Consider the following 18,893-nt stretch of genomic DNA (forward strand, 5'->3'; position numbering starts at 1 on the left):
AACAAATTGATTTTCTTTACAAAATACAGTTCTTCACTTCGCTTTAGCCCCTTTCTTAGACTTACTGGTTGACATATGCAAGTATTAACCTATATATATATATATATATATATATATATATTCCTCTTTGGAACTGAAATACATAGAACATACAGTGCAGGAGGCCATTCGACCCATCGGGTCTGCACCGACCCACTTAAGCCCTCACTTCCACCCTATCCCCGTAACCCAATAACCCCTCCTAACCTTTTTATAATAACACTCTTCAATGGTAATCCATGGTCACCTATTGCAAAGGTAATGGCATATAATCAACTCTCATTTTGCTGAAAATATCTTTCTTCCCTTACTACTAGTGATAATTCAAGTATGAAGGCTGCTTTCACATTACCCGGTCATGTGAGGAAGCTTTGATTCTATCTGCCTCCTAAGGATGTTGATTCATGCTGGAGTAGAGAACCCAACGTGGATTTATTTAGACATTGTAACTTGGGGAATAATACTAAAGTCTGATGGTGGAAAACTGGAAATACAGAATTTTCAACATGGAAACAGGCCATTCAGTCCACTGATCTATGTCAGTGTTTATCTTCCACGTGAGCCTCCACTCACTCTACCTCATCAGAAGAACTTTTCAACCTTTTCTTCTTTACCCATTTACCTAGCTACCACTTTAATACACCTACGCCACATGCCTCAACTCTTCCATCTGGCAGCAGGTTTCACATTTTAACCACAGTTTCTGAGACTAAAACGGTCTAAAACCTGCAAACCTGTGAATAGCTCAAAGATGCTAAAAAGCTGAATAGTTTTCCAGGGGTTGCCATACTGTGAACTGAGGTCTGTTGAAAAGGAACCGAGGAAGGTTCCATCAGGAGCTTCATGACCCAAGGAAGAGGGGTTTGTATAACATACAGGCAGATGATAATCTTACCCGTGAAACTCAAAAGTGAAAGCGGTTGTTGGATAGCATTCCTGACCTACCCAGTGTGAATAAAGAACAGTATATTGTGGAGTTGTATAGTTATGTATTACCACATTGGTAAAAAATATGCCGGGACTTTGCAATGACAAAACTGTCAGAGGTTGCCCTCACTACTCCAATGAAACTGACAGTAACTTCTGAAGTTTATACATGTGCATAAAAACACAATTCTAAAAACTGCTGTCTGTGATTCTATGCTTCTCCAGCAGAGCCATCTCCAGACAACCAATTGTATTGAAAACAACTTGTACTTTCATGCCATTAATCTCAGTGCAAAGTCCTTTGAAAATGTTTTAACCGGTGTATCAACTTCATAATTACTGCTAAACACCCACTGGCTGTGAGAAGCTAATTTTATGTCTGTGGAATATCACATTTCTCCATAATGTCAAAAAACTTAAAATGCTTTTTTTAAGTTTATCGTTATTTTAGCTTCTTAGTCCAATCATAATCATTTGTTTTGTTTTCTGAAATATAAAACTACAAGTTAAGGATATAAAGGGGCTTTTAAATTTCCGATTAGCTGACTCCTTCAACATGACTGGATTAAGTGCTTGCACACCCAAGACATCCCCTGGACTTGGAAACAGATTTAAACTGATGTTGGGAAAGGGGACATCCATGCCAAAGAGATCATTAGATCTTTGTAGGCAGCTTTCTTCAAGGTCAGCAGTGAACGCTGTTGCTTTGCTGCTGACCGCAAAAGATCCGAGCCTACGGTGACCTGATCAAAATCTTCAAGGTTAAGGGGCAAAATAAAGGTAAACGATAATAATTGTTTCCATAGGCAGGCAGAACAGTAACAAGAGGGCATCAATTTAAGATGATCGGAAACTAAAATAACGGGACCTCAGCATTGTGTGTGGCGAGAATTTAGAAGCCTGTCACAATCTGTAGTTGAAGCAGAAAGTGTAAATTCATTTGAAAAGAGCTGCGATAGTTGCTCTGAAAGAATATTAAGGGAGAAAGGAAGTAAGGAGAAGCGAGAGAGATTGATTTTAAATGAAGCAAGCATGCTGCATAGATTTGATGGGATGGGCAAGGCTCTGGCTATCATCTGGTATTTTACTCAAGTAGTTTCTTCATATACTGCTAAGTGATTAAACCTATTTTGGGGTTTTAACAGTGAACCTGATCTTGCTCTCACCCAACATTCAGAGTCTCTCACTTTCAAGTAGCACCAGCATCAGGAGGATCAAATTAAGTATTGTATATAATATAACCACCAAACACTTTACTAGAAATAAATTATCCTACCTTATCTTTCACCAGCCTATAACAGGTAGGGCACTCCTGGCAGCCAGGTCTTGTCCGATTGTAGAAATAGTTTTCTTCGCACTGGTCGCAGTGCGTACCAACAAACCCTTCCTTGCAGTCACAAGTGCCATCTTCCTTGCACTGTAGAGATCGCGAGCCCTCATGGTCACAGTCACAAGCTGCAGAAATAAATTTGAAAAAACCAAGTGCATGATTAGTTTAGGAAATTAATAATTCAATTTTTGAGATTTAAAAAAAAGTATATTTTAAAAATTATTTTGCTTACGTTTGCATCCATCCTGGCCAAATCCAAAATGATACGGTTCACACTTATCACAATGCTGGCCAACAACACCAGGCTGGCATTCACATTGTCCATTCTGGGCATCACATTGACCATCAACAGAACCAATGGGATTACAGTCACACCTGGGAGTCAACAAACAGTGAATTCAATTAATGAAGCCCTTCATGTTGTACTGTGAAGAGTAATGTTAACTGTTGAATCATAAGATTAAAAGGTTAACAAGTTAATACAAGTCCCATCATATAGCAATGGATACAATTTATATGAAAGAAAAGTGATTTTCTTTCTTAATATTCTTGAATCCATGTGGCTATGCCATTTAAACCATTAGTATGTACATCATCGTATCTATTTTATTATGCAAGGTATCTTACCATGCATGGTTAGAGTGCAGAGTAGTCTTTACACTGCTGGAATCACTTGTTCTTCAGAATCTACAGCTGTTCTAAATCAGAACATCTATCTAAAGACAATTTACTAATTTATAACAGATAACAATCCCACATCCAATGCTAAATGTCAGCTTCCTTACAATTTCTGGTGAATCACTGTCACCAAGCCAAGAATTCAAGCAGGCGAACAAAACTGGAGCATTTGATTTTACAAGGTAAAAGTGAAAGAATCTTGTGTGGATGGAACTTTGTATTCATCCTGGGAATTGCAGATCTCAATAATGGTTGTTTGCACACCGGTTCTCCCCACTCATACTTCATTTATCTTTTTGAAAAACAAAAGGTAGGTTGTTTCCCAGTGTGTATTACTTATTTTCCCTTGCCCTCGTTATCTGTACCTCACACCCAATCGTTCATTCTGCAGATTGCAAGACTTCTTTCATGTGTTTCCACTTGCCGTTTGTGAAAGATTACTCTGTTCACAGCAGTTTGGATATTGCTGTATTGTTTATTAATTTTGCAGAGGACATAATTTGTCAATAGAAGGGGATGGAGCAACAAAACAAAAAATCAGGAGAAATAGGGAGCAGCAATCAAAGCGATGCCAGTAACTTTCTGATGGCTGAACACTTTCCCTGATTCTGTTTTCACACGAAACTAGTGGCCTTCGATGTATTTATATCCTACAATTCCCTTAAAGTTCTCCAACTATACGTTCAAACAAGGCTCAAATATTTCTTCCCCAGTCCATATATAGAAAGAGAAAAGCATCATCAGGGCCTGTTCCTGTGTTGTAATTTTCTTTGTTCTTTATCTCGTCAATACTATACAGAAACAGTCAATTTTGAGAAATATTCATCCTGTATTTGGCTACACAAACCGATTAAAAACCGGTGTTTATACAAAGCAGCTGGGAGTTAGAGATCGAAAATGTCGAAAAGAAATTTACATTCAACTTCATTCTACAGGATGTTTTCTCTTTCGTGGCCACAAAAGACAGCAGGGCCCCCATAAATCCATCAATGTGGCCTTGTTACCACAATACATCAGTGAAATGAGAGAACAAATGACTCCAGATAGGAAATCATTATGCTCAAATTCCTCTACTTGACTTACCTCTGACAGCCTTGGCCACTAAGAATATTGTAGTAGCCTGGCTCACATTGACTACAGTCCCTGCCCATGACATGAGTTAAGCACTCGCATAGACCTGTGACTTGGTTGCAGTTCCTTTGCTGACCCACGGAACCATAAGGAGAACAATTACAAGCTGCAGAAAACAAAAATAACAGTATTATAGCCTTTGTTTGAAGAAAACGTTATTGGGGAGGGCAGGAAGGAGGAGGTAGAGTGAGTGGAGAGAGCAAGGAGGATCATTTATATATTTTCTTCTCATATTATTCTCTCGTAGAGAATACAAGCAATTTCTCACTCAGAGAAATTTGTATGATTTCAGCCCAGAAACACCCTGCCCAGAAAAACACAACACTAAGGAGTTTTGTTGGGGTAAAAGAATATATTTACGCAGTCAAGAAATTTCTGTCAGCCAAACATAAATTAGCACTGAAAGCAGTTGTGAAGAATGGTCAAGGTGCACAGCTTAAGAAGTGGTTGGGGGTGGATTTTACCTGAAGAAAGGGAAATGTAACAGTTTTTCACGACTCAACGCACTTCACATCTTAATGTCCGAGGTAGGGATATTTGAAACTCAATTATGCACTTTAACAAAAGATTTAAGGAGTACTTAATGGAGGTAAAGTCAAATGTCAGGCTCACCGTTACATTTTTCTGATGGAATTGGGTTTAATGCATTTCCATAAAATCCATCTTTACATTTGTCACAGTAGAATCCATCAGTGTTGTAGATGCACTTTAAACACTCTCCAGTTAGCCGATTACAGTTTCCCACAGCATTTGGATCAATGTTGTCACTGCAATGACATTGTTTGCATGGTCTCACAGGTCCCTCATTTCCTAACGGATCACCATAGTACCCATCGTCACACAGCTCACACCTTTTACCTGAAATAAATAACAACTTATTACGGTAGATATACCAAGTTTATTCATTTGAACAATATCCCCCAATTTAGAATATTATAATACTGATTGGGGTGACCAAATAAATCATGCACTTATAATTAATACTTCCTCCAGGTTGGCATGCAGCAACTTAAAAAGTACAGCGCTCGGAATTAGTAGTGCTCAACTTTTGGACTCGAGCCAATAAAGAAAATATGAAACCCAGTCTAAGTGAAAACATTTTAGATCGAATGCATTTATTTTTAGTGAGTAGTTAAGTAGGCTAAATCGTGACATCAGGAGGTAATAACACATGATCCCTTCAGCTGAGCAGCTTTGTAATACTTGCGAACCTCTGTAACTGAGATTAATGCTTATTTTTGGTGAAGCTTTGCATGAAACAGAGTTCAGAAGTCTGTGGCATTCTCTTTTCAGAAGATTATAGCCTTTTCTGTGAAAGATCTGCATGAGCAGTTTTAACTACACACTGGAATGAGCTATCTCTGCCAGCAACTAGTAAAATTAGTTATCATGGCAGCATTCCAACCAACCATATTTAGTATTCCATGCTACTAAGTAATAACTACTATTACCATTGAGGGCAAGCTCTGAGACACTCGCTCTTCAAACTTGCGTTGCGTTTGATCCAAAAGCAGCTCAATTGTTAATGAATAAGCAAAATAAAATAGAAGAGTTTTAACCTGCCCAACCAAATTAGATGCACACATAAAAAACTATGCTCCTGATAACTGCACAACTTTACCAATGAGTAGCTGGAAAGTAGCCTCAATACCCTATCTGTGCTGGATTAGCTGATGTCACTTGGAGCACTGCAGTTGGCTTCAGCACCCATGGCCCCAGGAGGAGAAAACCAGACATGCATTCTAATCCTAATCACTCTCCAGGCATCATTACTGGAAGTGCATGTGCACCCTTGCTGTGCCTGGACAGGTCAGGTTCAGATATGATGCCATGTCATGATCAAATGCCAGGTTGATGGTGAGCAATTAAATAACAGGCAATTGAATACTCACTCCAGAGTAAGTCAATTGGTTCAATAATAACACAAGCGTCAAGGTCTGAGCTGGAGTTTTTTTGGGGGATGGGGGGGCTAAACAAGATTGGCAATAGTGAGTGTAAAACACAGAACCATAGAAGCACGAGGAGGCCATTTGGCCCTTCGAGCCTGCTCTACCAATCATTATGATCATGGATGATCATCAAGTTCAATACCCTGATCCCCCCTCCCCCCCCATATCCCTTGATCCCTTTAACACCAAGAGCTATATCTAAATATTTCTTGAAATTGCACAACGTTTTGACCTCAACTACTTTCTGTGGTAGCGAACTCCACAAATATACCACTCTCTGGGTGAAGAAATTTCTCCTCACCTCACTTACCCCTTATTATCAAACTATGATCCCTAGATCTGGAATCCCAACATCGGGAACATTCTTTCTGAATCTACCCGGTCTAATTCTGTTAGTATTTTTAAAGTTTCTAAGAGATCCCATCTCACTCTTGTAAACTTCAATTAATATAATCTTAACCGACTTAGTCTCGCTTCATGTGACAGTCCCACCATTCCAGTAATCAGCCTGGTAAACCTTTGCTCAACTCCCTCCATAGCAAGAACACACTTACTCAGATAAGGACACCAAACCTGCACACAATACTCCAGGTGTGGCCTCACAAATTCCCTATGCAATTGCAGCAAAACATCTCTATTCCCATTCTCAAACCCTCTCGCTATGAAGGCCAACATGCCATTTACCTTCTTCACTGCCTGCTGCACCTGCGCATGTATTTTCAGTGACTGATGCATGAGGCTACCAAGGTCTCGCTGAGTATCCACATCTCTTCAATTACACCCATTTAAATAATAATCTACCTTCCCATTTTTGCCACCGAAGCAGATAACCTCACATTTATCCTCATTATACTGCCATGCATGTGCCCACTAACTCAGCCTGCCCAAATTACACATCTCTGCACTCCTCACAGCTCACCCTCCCACCCAACTTTCCATCATCTTCAAATTTGGAGAAAAAACATTTAGTTCCCTCATCCAAGTCATTAATATGTAATGTGAACAGTTGGAATCCTAGCACAGATTCCTGCGGTACCCCACTAGTCACTGCGTGCCATCAAAAAAAGATCCGCTTATTCCAACATTTTGCTTTCTGTCTGCTAACCAGCTTTCTATCCATCTCAAGACACTACCCATAAATCCCATGCGCTTTAACTTTACATATTAATCTGCCATGTGTGACGTTGCCAAAAGCCTTCTAAAAGTCTAAATAAACCACATCCACCAGTTCTCCCTGGCCAACTCTACTCGTTACATCTTCAAAGAATTCTAGTAGATTTGCCAAGCATGATTTTTCTTTCGTAAATCCATGCTGAATTTGTCTGAATATCCACTGCTTTCCAAATGCTGTGCTATGAAATCCTTGATAATGGACTCTAGCAACTTCCCTACTACTGACGTTAGGCTCAATGATCTGTAGTTCCGTTTTCTCTCTACCTCCCTTTTTGAATAGCAGGGTTATATTTGCTCCCCTCTGATCTGTAGGAATCATTCCAGAGTCCAAAGAATTTTGAAAAATGATCACCAATGGATCCACTATTTCTGGGGCCACTTCCTTAATTACTCCTGGATGAAGATTACGAGGCCCTGGAGATTTGTCCACCTCCAATCCCATTAATTTCCTCCAAACCATTTCTGTACTAATACTAATTTCCGTCAGCTACTCACTAAAACTTTTGCTTCTCAGAATTTTGGGTACATGATGCAGGTATTCCTTTGTGAAGACAGAAGCAAAGTATGAGTTTAGTTCCTCAGCCATTTCTTTGTTTCCTGTTATGAATTCCCCCGTTTCTCACTTAGAGGCCTACATTAGTTTTTATCAATCTTTTGATCTGTTTTTATGTTCCCCGTTACTTTACTTTCAAATTGTATTTTCCCCATCTTAATCGATCCCTTGGTCTGCCTTTGCTGAATTTTAAACTGTTCCCAATCCTCCGATTTATTGTTTTCTCTCGCTAATTTATATGCCTCTTCTTTGAATCTAATACTATCTCTAATTTCCCTTGGAAGCCATGGTTTGGCCACGGTTCCCTTTCTACTGTTGCGCCAAATAGGAATAAACAACTTTTAGCGTTCACCTATTCATTCCTTGAATACTTGCCAATGTCTGCTGTTGTTCCTTTCAATAATGTTTCCCAGTCTGTCATAGCTAGTTCATGCCTCATACCATCATATTAACTTTATTGAGGTTCAGGACCCTGGTCTCAGAATCAACTATCTCACTATTCAACTTGATAAAGAATTCTACAATATTATGGTCACTCATCCCCAAGGGTTCTTTCACAACTAGATTGCCAACTAATCCTTTTTAATTGTATAACACCCAGTCCAAAACGGCCTGTTCTCTTGTCGGTTCCTCAACATACTGGTCCAGAAAACCATCCAGTATACACTCCAGAAATTCCTCCTCTATTTTACTGTGACAAAAGATAGTTGGACATCTAGGAATACCCAATTTCAAGAGGGATACCTCATTGTCAATTTAATTCCATGCTTGATGCCTCCAATGTGCATAAGAGAGCATGATGTGGACCTGCATAGTGCCATTTTGCCATAATCACCGAAACAAAAACATTGCAAATATGGAGTTCAAAGAAGTTGGAAGCATTGCTACTTAGGGAATGAGCAGATGCGCAAACCTACTTCAATGCTGTGTCACTTTGATGATTTTAAAATGTTGGGTGACACGGTGGCGAAGATTTGTAAGTGAAACACAACTGTTTATTTAAAACAATAAGAGATAAAACACGCAATTATCCCAGAATAACAGCCAGCAGCTGTTAATCGACTACTCCCTCCTTTTACTGTCCCACCCTCTACCCAAACACACACAAGACATAATAATAATCTTTATTAGTGTCACAAGTAGGCTTACATTAACACTACAATTAAGTTACTATGAAAATCCCCTAGTTGCCACACTCTGGCGCCTGTTCGGGTACACAGAGGGAGAATTCAGAATGTCCAAATGACCCAACAGCACACCTTTCAGGACTTGTGGGAGGAAACCGCAGCACCCGAAGGAAACCCACGTAGACACGGAGAATGTGCAGACTCCGCACAGGCAGTGACCCAAGCTGGGAATCAAACCCAAGATCCTCGCGTTGTAAGCAACAGTGCTAACCACTGTGCTACCATGCCACCCATACACATGCAGAGGCAGACACTGAATCACACCATCCAGTGAGCCTAACTACTGAGTCAAGCGTCATTAAGTTTTTTTTAAGAGGGTAACAAAATCGGTCTGTCAAATTCTAGCATTTCATTAGTTATCGACTCTCTCTCTTACCATTGCTCAGTGTTTTTATTCAAGGCAATTTATTGAGCACATTATCATAGTCATAGAATTTACAGTGCAGAAGGAGGCCATTCAGCCCATCAAGTCTGCACCGGCTCTTGGAAAGAGCACCCCACTTAAACCCACACCTCCACCCTATCCCTGTAAAACCAATAACTACACCAAACCTCAGGGCAATTTAGCATGGCCAATCCACCTAACCTGCACATCTTTGGATTGTGGGAGGAAACCAGAGCACCCGGAGGAAACCCACGCAGACACGGGGAGAAAGTGCAAACTTCACACAGACAGTGACCCAAGTCGGGAATCGAACCCAAGACCCTCACGCTGTGAAGCAACAGTGCTAACCACTGTGTGGCTGTGCCGCCCATACACATGCAGATGGAGAGGGAGTGGAAAAATAAAAGAGGATTAATGAGAGATGGATGATGACTGCCCTTGCTTCGGATACTGAAATTGTTATTTCAGCTGACTGTCCTTCCAGGATGTGGAGTGAGAACACCACCAGTTGGATAGCCAACGAACATCTTCTGGCTTGGGCATTCAGTCAGAATCCCCAGACTGTGGGATTCCCTTTGGGGGTTGCAATAACAAACTCCAACAGAATAATCTTGTGTTCCACGCTTTTAAATGTCTCTATAAACGCAAGTGGTTAATGATTTGGAAAAGCCCAGAGCGGTCAGCATCGATTCATCATCCAACATGGCTCTTGATCGCCCAGACTCTCCTTGGCACTCTGTGGGCCACAACTGTTTTGCTTGTTTCTGCAACATGTCCAACATACATTGTTCCTCAGTCTCTAACTGAGCCAGTCATCGTGGTTTTAGTCGTGATGGGTGTGGCTTTAGTAGTTCAAGGCTTCCGAGATCCTCATCATGGGTAGTTAACATAGTGCCCCCTGGTATTTCCCTACAACTCCTCCATGTTCCTTCAGTAGCTTTACTATATCTGTCTTTTTCTATCCCTCATTGAATACAGTTAATCATTCCTGATTGTCCAATGAATGTTTAATCGAATTTTGAGGATGTCCGACTACTAAACTACAAGTAGAATTGTCAACGCTGAAAGAAGCATTGGGTTCACTTTTAATCAACAGACTCTTTTCAACCTCTCCAGCTTTACCTTCTCTCTTGACCTTCACATAGCTACCTTTAGCCACGAGTGTCCCTACATTCTTTGCCCTAAATAACGAATGTGTGCTCTCAAGTATACTTCCCTTTAAAGCAAGCCTGCTCTGGCAAGTTGTTACATCTGAAGGGACTGACAATCGGTTTCCTGCAAGAGGCAGTAACAAATTACGTTTAGAAAAATCCGATTCACTTTCTACTTCCAGATGGCTATTCCGGGTTCCAGTTTTTGAAAAGTTTCTGGCCAGTTGGTCAAGATCAATTAATGACGGGTCTATTTGGGAACAACTGTTTATCATCACTTCATAGTTAGACCTGAACTCAAAGTCAAGACTCCTGTAAGTCAAGATTCCCTTCTGACGCATCATCCTTACGGTCACCTTCGGTCTGAGAAAAATCAGAATCAGGTTCACTACCGTGGCCATTTGATATGTGATAAACAGCCGTCAACATCTCTTACTCGGAGTCTTCTACTGCCCAATTAGTTTTCCTAACTACCATTGCCCCACTGTTGGCATCTCAGGTGCTAATTGCAGTGATTCTTCCAGACTCTCTGTAATCGTGGGCAAAGTCACAACCTTCACTCCCACTAAACCATTCTCCAAAAGTAAGTCTACTCCTTCCACTGGGAATTCCTTAACCATTCCAACAACTACTGGACCTGGACTGGACTATAAATTATACCCTAATTTCACTTTATACAATGGAACTGGGGAGACAACTTTCACCTATCCCATTCACTAAAATCTCAGCTTTCGCTAATTTTTCTGGAGGGAAAACCAAATCCCTCTCCAGCACAGGGTTTTGATTATCCCCGTGACCCTTAAAATTGTTACATCAGAAGAGACACAAAATGGTACATCGCATATCTACTTAATTCCTCACACCTGCTTCCACAGAATAATCACCTTAGGTCTCTCAAGTCTAGCTAACGCTAGTCTCCACCATAATATTCTCCACTTTTGTTCCCTTTTCAGAGTCCTCCCTATGGAGCCCCTACAAGTTCCATAGGCTTTCTTTGCAATTTCCAATGTGCTGAACGAATGTGCCCCACCTTATTACAATGGTGATACCTAGGCTTCCAAGTATCACGTTCACCTGTAGTACCTTCCCTTCCCGGTTTGAAGAGGAGATCTTGAATCACTCCGAGTTATCCAACTGGGATGCAACTTCCACCTATCATATTCACTAATACCTCAGCTTTCACTGAACTTTCTGGAGGAAATATCAAATCCCTCTCCAGCACAAGAGTAACCTTAAAATTTATATAGGTTTAGCTATATTAGTTACCTTGGTTACCCTCACTCTCCCACTTCCTAGCCTTTACAAAATTATGGGGGTGATGGAACAAAGGTTTACATTTATCAATTAGCTCGTAATTGTCAGCAATAATTGCTGCTTGCCTATCGGTTTGTACCCGCTAGTCTTCGACACGGGTTCGTATTATAGAAGGTAGGACATTTTTAAACTCCTCCAAGAGAATGCCCTCTCTGAGCCTCATAGGTAGTTGGTCCCAGCTCACTGCTCAAATTTCAAACTTTTTGCTTATCTGCTTCGGGGACCAATTAATAGGCAACCAAAATAACCTTCTTTACCATCTCATAATCCTTAGACTCCTGCTCTGACAAGACAGCATAAACTTCCTGTGCCTGTCCTGTCAATTTACTCTGCAGTTGTAATGTCCACTTTGTTTTTGACAACACCATTTGGGTTGCAATTTTCTCAAAAGCCAAGAAGAATGTTTAGACTTCCTTCTCTTCGAATTTCGGGAGAACCTGTATAAATTTAAGCTTATCCACTGAGTTCCGTTCTAGGACTAAGCTCCCCTCTACATTCTGACAGGGTCCCACCCATTTCCAGGTCTCTAAGCTGGAAGTCTCACTCCTTTTCTTGTTCTTCTCTCTCTCTCTCTCGCTCTCTCTTTCTTTTCCCTCATTTCCATTTCTATTGATTTGAAATCCTTTTCATGCTCTTAACTACAACCAAACTCTCTCCAGCCCAATTGCCCCACCAGAAGACATCCCTGATACTACACTAGCTCGTCGACTCCCCTATGCTTCTTGCATCGCCATCAAGTTTAAATGTTTAACAAATGCTTCAACTACCTCTGCCTTCTTAGCTCTAGCTGGTATAACCAGTTTTAATTTCCCTGCCACTTCGACTGGCATATCTTTGTGAAGCACCTCTAAATAAACCAGAGTTAAGTTTTCCACCTGAAGAAAATGCTCAGCAGCTTCCAGAGCCATCCTGTTCTATCACTACAAACATGGTGTCTCTTTTTAATTTACACTGTCACCCAAATTCGTCGTCTAACATTTCAGATCCCGGACCTGAGCCTCCAATTTATGTTATGACACCCTGGGCTATTGCGTGATCAATTCCAGTCCCACAGGCCCCAGAGTCCCAATACAAGTGAAGTAACCAATAATTTGTGTTATGTTTCTGAGATCTTCGTCCCTTGACTGCTCCGATTACTTACAGGCACCAGATTCCTTTAATCTTGACCCTTTGTTGCTACCCCTCCCTCCTGGCCAACTACAACTCCCTCCACAACATGCCCTTGCTGCTTCAGTTGGTCTTCAGATGAGGAAACATTCTGTATAGTACAGACTGTGAAAATGACAGTTCCCCCGAGATTGCTCTTCGTGTTTCAGTGTCTTCCAATCTTCACCCCCAAGGCATTTTTTAGGAAGATGAATGCGGCTATCTCAGGTTTTATATGGGCCGGGAAAGCCCGAGGGTGAAGAAGGTCCTTCTTGATTGGGTGCGCGTGGAGGGGGCTTGTCCCTTCAGAACTTTATTAATTATTACTGGGCGGCTAATACATCGATGGTTAGGAAATAGGTAGTGGGGGAGGGGTCAGTGTGGGAGTGGGTAGAGGCGGCACCTTGCAAGGGCACGAGTCTGAAGGCTTTGTTTTTTTTATAAGTTTAGAGTACCAAATTAATTTTTTCCAATTAAGGGGCAATTTAGCTTGGCCAAACCACCTACCTTGCACATCTTTGCGTTGTGGGGGCGAAGCCCACGCAAACATTGGGAGAATGTGCAAACTCCACACGGGCAGTAACCTAGAGCTGGGATCGAACCTGGGACCTCTGCGCCATGAGGCGGCAGTGCTAACCACTGTGCCACCATGCTGCCCCTGAAGGCTTTGTTAACGGCACCTCCGTCGTTCTCGCCGGCTCATTACTCCCCAAGCCCAGTAGTAGTGGCAGCCCTGAGAGTGTGGGGCAAATGGAGGCAGCAAATGAGACTGGAGGGGGCGCCGGTGTGGTCACCAATCTGTGATAACCACCAGTTCGCTCCGGGAGCCCTGGACAGTGGCTTCAGGAGGTGGCAGCGGGCAGGGATCGAGAGATTTTGGGACCTCTTCATTGAGGAGGGTTTCCCGAACCTGGAGGAGCAAGAGAATGAGTTACTGGGTGGGAATGGGTTCCGGTACCTGTAGGTACAGGATTTTGTCCAGAGGCAGGTCCCAAGCTTTCCTCGCCTCCCACTAAGGGGACTCCAGGATAAAGTGTTGTCTAAAACAGGGGTTGGGGATGGGAGGGTCTCGGAAATAAATAAAGAACTAATGGAGTGGGAAGTCGGATTATGGGAGAAGGCCCCGAGGAAAGTCATCCTCTTCCTGTGCCAGACTTAGCCTAATCTAGTCAAGGTGATCCACAGGGCTCATATGACTGTGGCCCGGATGAGTTGGTTTTTTGAGGAGGTGGAGGACAGGTGTGGGGGTAGTCCTGCGAATCATATACATATGTTTTGGGCATGTCCGAGGCTGAGGGGATTCTGGCAGGAAATTTCAGATGTCATGTTAGAGGTCCTGGATGGGAGGATGACTCTGAGCACAGAGATGGCAATATTTGGAGTGTCGGAAGATCCGGGTGCCCGGGGGGGGGGGGGGGGGGGGGGGGGAGGCTGACGTTTTGGCCTTAGCCCCCCTGGTGGCCCAGAGATGGACTTTGCTGGGATGGAGGGACCCGAAGCCTCCAAAGTCAGGTGTTTGGGTCAGTGACATGGCAGGGTTTCTTAGGCCAGAGAAATTTTTTTTTTTTTTAAATTTAGATTACCCAATTATTTTTTCCAATTAAGGGGCAATTTAGCATGGCCAATCCACCTACTCTGCACATTTTTGGGTTGTGGGGGCGAAACCCACGCAGACACGGGGAGAATGTGCAAACTCCACACAGACAGTGACCCAGAGCCGGGATCGAACCTGGGACCTCAGCGCCGTGAGGCGGTTGTGCTAACCACTAGGCCACCGTGCTGCCCAGGCCAGAGAAAATTAAGTTTGCATTCAGGGGTTCAGTACAGGAGTTCACTCGGAGGTGGCAGCCGTTCATCGATTTCTTCTAGGAAAATTGACCATCAGCAAGGGGGAGGGGGGGGGGGGAGACATGGAAGTGACGATTAAGGGCAGGGAATCTAACATGGGCAATTAGGGTTTCGGGCTGGGGGGAGTTGGGTGCGTTATTGTGGGGCTTTTGCACATGTTGGATCTCTCTGTTGTTTAAAATAGTATTATAAATGCCTCAATAAAATATTTTCTTAAAAAAAAAGAAGAGTCTGCTCCGCCATGCAATCATGGCTGATATGTTTCTTGTCCCCATTCTCCTGCCTTCTCCCCGTAACCTCGTATCCCCTTATTAATCAAGACCTAGACACATTCCACAGGTTTCTCAACAACGCACGAGACATCAGTAAACACTGCAAATCAACTGATCTCGATGAAACTCTTTCCCCTCATGAGGGTTCCGAGCTTTCATCTTCAAAGATCTCAGCTTGTAATTCTTGTGAAAAGTCACTCCAACTCAGATGGCATCAACGACGGCACACCCCACAGGGCTTCAATTTAGTCTTCCGAGATTCTTTTCCTTTGCATTCCCAATTTACTAACTTTGAGAATCTCACCTGTCGTTCCTGTCGGGCAGTTGGTACACACTACATCCCTTGTTTTTGGCACAACAGCACAACTTGAACCACTTGGACAAGGGCATGGACTACAGTCCTCTGAGCTACCAACTGTAGGATCACCATAGTAACCATCCCTACACCGCTCACAGTTGGATCCAGCGGTGTTGTCCCTGCAGTAGCATTCACCTGTAGAACGACCAGACAGACAATGCAGTTAACTATTCATATACCAAATATTGTCTCTAGAAATTAAACTGTTCAATCCTTGAAAGATAATTATTTTGTAAGCACCTAGTGGCAGCCCACTGTACAGTGCTACACTGGGTAAGACTTTCCTGGGAATTTTCAAACAAGTGTGAATGATCCCAAAACAAGTGTAAAATAATGCAGAGTCAACTTTTACTCATGTAACAGCTACAGATATGTTAAGGCCTTCTGGACTGTCTTGGCCGAAATGTGATCCAAAATTGTAATAGGACAAATCATCATCGATAACAACTTGAGCTCTACAGAGCAAAAGCAGCATTGAAACAACGAACATTTGTGAAAAGTAACACTCTTGGTTTGTTTAGATTTAGGATTATCGATCCATAGAATTAAAGAAACCAACTTCTTTTTAATTAGTTCATTGAATCTGGGTAACACTAGCATGGTAAAAATGTATAGTCCACCTCTACTATACCTCAAGAGGGTGCTTACCTCTTAAAACCACTCAAGTCCATGTAGTGAAGGTACTTCCACAATGCTGATAGCCAAGGAGTTCCAGGATTTGAACCCAAAAAAGAACATCAGGTACAGCATTTTTTTCTGAGGTTTCATCTGCATGCATTGCTATAGATGAGGGTGCTCACAGCTAAACTGAAGTGAAAATAATTGACCACAACTTCCTGACTCCCTAGCGCAACACTAGGACAGTACCTCAAAGATGCACTGGGGAATCCCTTTTCGAAGTTGCCATGTAAGGGCTGTTACGGTCCCAGCTGATGTTATAACTGAAAAGGAAGATCCCAGAATGGAACCCTGGCTCGAAAACCGTAACTTTTACTTTATTTGTATAAAATGTGGAGTAACAGAGTCACAAGACTGCTAACTAGTTTTAATATCAAGAAAAAAAAATTAACCATGAAAAGTTGGATCATTATACAATACTCCTTTACTCCCCCTTTATCTTAACAATTACACATAGGCTTTAGGACTAATAAAAATTACAAAGCATGTCTCAAGCTTCAGTGGGCTCATTAACACACAAAGTCCCTTTTAAGCACACAAGATGACTGTGGTCAAATACATGCACTCCGCTCTGAACCCATGTTAGTGTCCATGGATCGTTCCTCAGAACCCCCCCCCCCCCACCCCCACCCATATGATTCTTACACCGTGAGCCACCTTGTCTCACTGAACTCTGGATTCAAATTCCACTTTCAAAAAGTCACACCTTCAATTTTTTTAAGTTATGCTTTCCCGCCACTACTTCCATCAAGGTTGCACTTTCAAGTTTCATACCTCTCCCTTCAGGCTTCCTTGACTTTGAGGCTTTTACAAAGTCTGAGACACAACCACTGATTTCCACAATTATTTCAAATAATGCCTCCCAAACTGTTGTAATTTCCCATAAATCGTAGCACTACTGCAGATATCTTTCTGGCCTCTCACCATCCAATGTCTTTTCAGTTCTCTTTGACTTTACGGAACAGTAATCTGTTCTGGTTCCCAGTTTCCTCTGTTCCAACTGCAATCAAATTCAGCTAAATTAAAACTTAAAAGCTTCTTTATTTTACAATGCCCCAGCTGCTAAGCAACCATGACTGGTTTATTTACTCTTCATGCCATAGCCCTCTCTAAACATAATAGAATCACAGTTGGAATTGAAATCCACCCTTACTCACACAAACACCTTCGTCCAGCATTAATCTAACTATAGATTTGAACCTTCCAGGCACAGAAACATTAAATTAAACACACCAAAAACTGTACCTTATTTCTACCAATACAAATAGAAATCTCTTAAAACTGCCTTTGTTTTCCCAACAAGATTTACCTGGAAATTGTCCAGAAGGTCTAACTTCTCCTGGACAATTGCACTGGGCTGGGAACAATCCGATAGTGATTTTAAATTGCTAACCTCAGGTGGTGGTTCTGGCAGTTTTACCCTCAGTTGCTGTGAGAGTTAGAAGGGGGAAAAAAACCCTTAACTTCAGTGCAACCCAGACTGAGCGCCATACTCTACATCCACCCCCACCCTCATGATGTTCGGACCCCCCACTACCAATTCAGGATCAGATACCCCCCCACCCACACCCACCGATGTCTGGACACCCCCTCCCAGGGCATCACACACTTTAAATAAATTGTTGTGATAAAATGATTGTGATAATGTCAACAATAACTGCAAATTGAAGCATCATTTAAAAGAAGCTAAGTGGAAACTTCCAAATATTAAAAGGCAGATTTTTAAATATTCTCATTAGATATTGATATCCATGAAAGGCAGGCAAAATGGTCAGTCAAAATCGTTTTTTCTTTAGGTAAAGGAACATACTACTAACAATACTGTCATGATCCAACTGTACTCTGATTCAGGAAGCATGCATATTACCGCAAGTGCTTTTATGGGTAGGCATCTAGGTAGGTGAACAAAAAGCATCATGGCAACTTCTCAAAATCAAGCAGACTTGGGACTGAAATCAACTTAATTCACTCAAAGCGAGAAAAAAAAAATGTACACGGTGATTTACTCCATTCTAATTCATCATAAATTCTTAAATTAAATTGGCAACACATATAGGTTGCCTCCCTACTAAGAGTGATATTACACATTGAAAGAGGTTGAGAAATATGGGAGAATAGAAAAAAAGAGAAAGGTAAAATAAGAGCTGGTTGGGGAGATAGAATATAATCACACAAAACATTATATGTATTAAAATAAACAACTAATCACACAAAACATTATATGTATTAAAATAAACAACTATCCCAAGCATGTGTTTATTCAGCTTTATCAGTGAGCACAAAACACCAATCTAAGCAGAGTTTTTTCAATCTTAAGCTCTTGTCACTCACCACCTTCAGGATCACAGGTATCACTATGTGCATTGCAGCTACATGGCACACAGGGACTGAACGCTCCGCGATGAGGATCTTCCCTCCTGTAGCCTAATGCACACTGTTCACAGAATTGTCCCCGGTATGCGGCTGGGCAGGTGCATTGCTCTACCCATTGAGCAGATGATCCAGAGCCAGGACGAGCAGTAAGCAGAGTTACATCATCCAAGTGTCCAGCACCTATGGTGAAATAAATGGAAGTTAATTTCAAACACATTAAACTTTATGAAAATTACTTGGACTTGGTAAATGACTTGGCAAATATTTGGACACCAGCAGAAAAGATGCATCATATTCAAAAAAGTTGGCAATGTACATATACCAGGTTAACACTTAGTTTTATTTATTTAAGAATTAAATTTACACGGACTGCAATACAAATAATTATGTATCGCACTCAG

General features: G+C 41.8%; 1 protein-coding gene across 1 annotated transcript in view; it reads right to left on the reverse strand.

The window, feature by feature from the left end:
* lamc1 (laminin, gamma 1) overlaps positions 1-18,893 on the reverse strand; it is a 342,939-nt gene that overhangs the window by 33,015 nt on the left and 291,031 nt on the right. Inside the window, exons 12-17 of the mRNA XM_038794612.1 lie at positions 18,451-18,672; positions 15,388-15,576; positions 4,718-4,963; positions 4,058-4,211; positions 2,529-2,671; positions 2,243-2,421 (exon numbers count right to left, since the gene is read on the reverse strand). Coding sequence (XP_038650540.1) covers positions 2,243-2,421; positions 2,529-2,671; positions 4,058-4,211; positions 4,718-4,963; positions 15,388-15,576; positions 18,451-18,672 — 1,133 coding nt within the window. The remainder of the gene's footprint in view (positions 1-2,242; positions 2,422-2,528; positions 2,672-4,057; positions 4,212-4,717; positions 4,964-15,387; positions 15,577-18,450; positions 18,673-18,893) is intronic.

This window comes from Scyliorhinus canicula, chromosome 4, assembly GCF_902713615.1.
Source record: "Scyliorhinus canicula chromosome 4, sScyCan1.1, whole genome shotgun sequence".
Lineage (NCBI taxonomy): Eukaryota > Metazoa > Chordata > Chondrichthyes > Carcharhiniformes > Scyliorhinidae > Scyliorhinus > Scyliorhinus canicula.